Raw genomic sequence first — 1625 nt, 5'->3', positions numbered from 1 at the left:
CTTGAAAGAGCTTCCACAAATAAATGGGAAATTATTCTGTTTTTTTTTTTTCCCCTCTCTACTTGAAAGAGCTTCCACAAATAAATGGGAAATTATTCTGTTTTTTTTTTCCCCTCTCTTTCATTTTACCCTGAAAATCTCATTTATATCCCAAAAAGGTCTTTTAAACTATATCATCCAAACTAGAATTTAAAAGCTAGAGCTTTTATTTCTCTTCTTCTACTAAGAAAAATCCGAACTAAAACAATCACAAGACAAGTATCAAAACTGTATGTGATCAATTACCATCCATCCGTATACACCGAGCCATGAACAGTTGGAGGAACATGGTATTCCTTGTCCAATTGAGACTGACTCCAAATTTCTAATTTGCAGGGAGATTCGTTTTCCGGGTTGCGAACTACAAGAAGCTTGGTTCCTGATGGCGACGGAACAATTACAGACACTCCTGTCATCTCCACAGGAAAGGGAGCCCATTGCAAATTCACAGAGGTGGGACTTTCTTTTGTAATTTGAGTGGAAAGGATAAACTTTCTCCTTTTGTTTGCCAGAAGATTTGGTTGACTAATTAAAAACATTCCCTGGGAGTCTGTTACTGCACCAAAAATTTGTGCCAAAAGACAATACTACTGTCAGAACTCAAAGTTAAATTGAGTTTAAGAAGGAAATAGATAAATTGAGTTTAGCATTCATACCACTACCAGACTTAAAAGTCCATGCTTTATCAATGTTGGAGATATTAGTGAATTCTTCAAGTAAGTTAGACTGAGAAGTGTATTCTTCCTCGGTTGTTGGATCCAACCCCAGTGGCAGATCCTTTACAAGACCAACTTTAGAACCTTCCATGGCTAACAGTTTTGACAATCTTTTACTGCAATCATTCAAAAGTCAAAGAAGATGAATTAACAGAAAACAAACATCTAAAAGTCTAAAGGACCCCACAAAATGCAAGTTCAATTATTGATACTCCAACACCAGAAAATCTGAAAGGCTAATAGGGTTCAATAAAAATTGTGCCTTTCTTTAGCTGAGACACTAAAGATTGTGCATTTAATTGGGTTTTCAATATTTCAAACAGCAAGTTGAGTGGGCCGACCAAATGAAAAAACGTTTCCACAAGAATACAAAAAAAAAAATCCAGTAAATGACTCTGATTCCCCATCATCAATAACAGAAAGAAGAGAGAAACAGTGGAACCAAAATCATGATCAAGTAAAGAGATAAAATTGGAGATACCCATCAAGCGATTTATCGGCAAAAAATTAGTTCCGAGAGTTTGGGGGGAGAATCAAAGTAAGGAACACATATCCGATAGTATAGAGAGAGAGGGAGGACTTACGTAGAGAGAGATTGAGGCCTGAGTCTGAAAGAGAGAGTGAGAGAAGTGAGTGAGGAGGGAGATAAAGAGAAGGGAATCGTGGGCAAAGCAAGCTGACGCGCCAAGCCGAGTTGATTACTCCTCCAGCCATTCAGGGAAAAGATTCTTCTCATCTCGTGCAACACCCATTACTAATTAGACATTCTCTTGTGCGCTAATATATTAATGTATCATATTTTTACCTCTTAAATTTATATAAAATTACATAAAAATTAAAAAATATGTAAATTTAATTATTAAAAAAATT

General features: G+C 36.0%; 1 protein-coding gene across 1 annotated transcript; it reads right to left on the bottom strand.

Moving 5' to 3' along the window:
* Nucleotides 1-281: 281 nt before the first annotated feature.
* Nucleotides 282-1454, bottom strand: LOC21383817 (acylamino-acid-releasing enzyme). Its single transcript, XM_010110205.2, has 3 exons — nucleotides 1340-1454; nucleotides 696-871; nucleotides 282-595 (listed from the first exon to the last, which is right to left on the bottom strand). The coding sequence occupies exons 2-3, from the start codon at nucleotides 844-846 to the stop codon at nucleotides 282-284; spliced, it is 465 nt and encodes a 154-aa protein (XP_010108507.1). The 5' UTR covers nucleotides 847-871; nucleotides 1340-1454.
* Between the last annotated feature and the right edge of the window lie 171 nt (nucleotides 1455-1625).

The sequence above is a fragment of the Morus notabilis genome, unplaced genomic scaffold (assembly GCF_000414095.1).
Source record: "Morus notabilis unplaced genomic scaffold, ASM41409v2 Scaffold4079, whole genome shotgun sequence".
Lineage (NCBI taxonomy): Eukaryota > Viridiplantae > Streptophyta > Magnoliopsida > Rosales > Moraceae > Morus > Morus notabilis.
The sequence above is the reverse complement of the archived record's forward strand: the minus strand, read 5'-3'. Positions and strand labels throughout refer to the sequence as shown.

Bases quoted from the DNA above. Each gene is read 5' to 3' on its own strand.
- LOC21383817 (XM_010110205.2), bottom strand. From the start codon at position 846: ATGGAAGGTTCTAAAGTTGGTCTTGTAAAGGATCTGCCACTGGGGTTG. The intron at 596-695 runs GTATGAATGCTA...TTTTTGGTGCAG, and splicing joins GACTTTTAAGTCTGGTAGTG to TAACAGACTCCCAGGGAATG.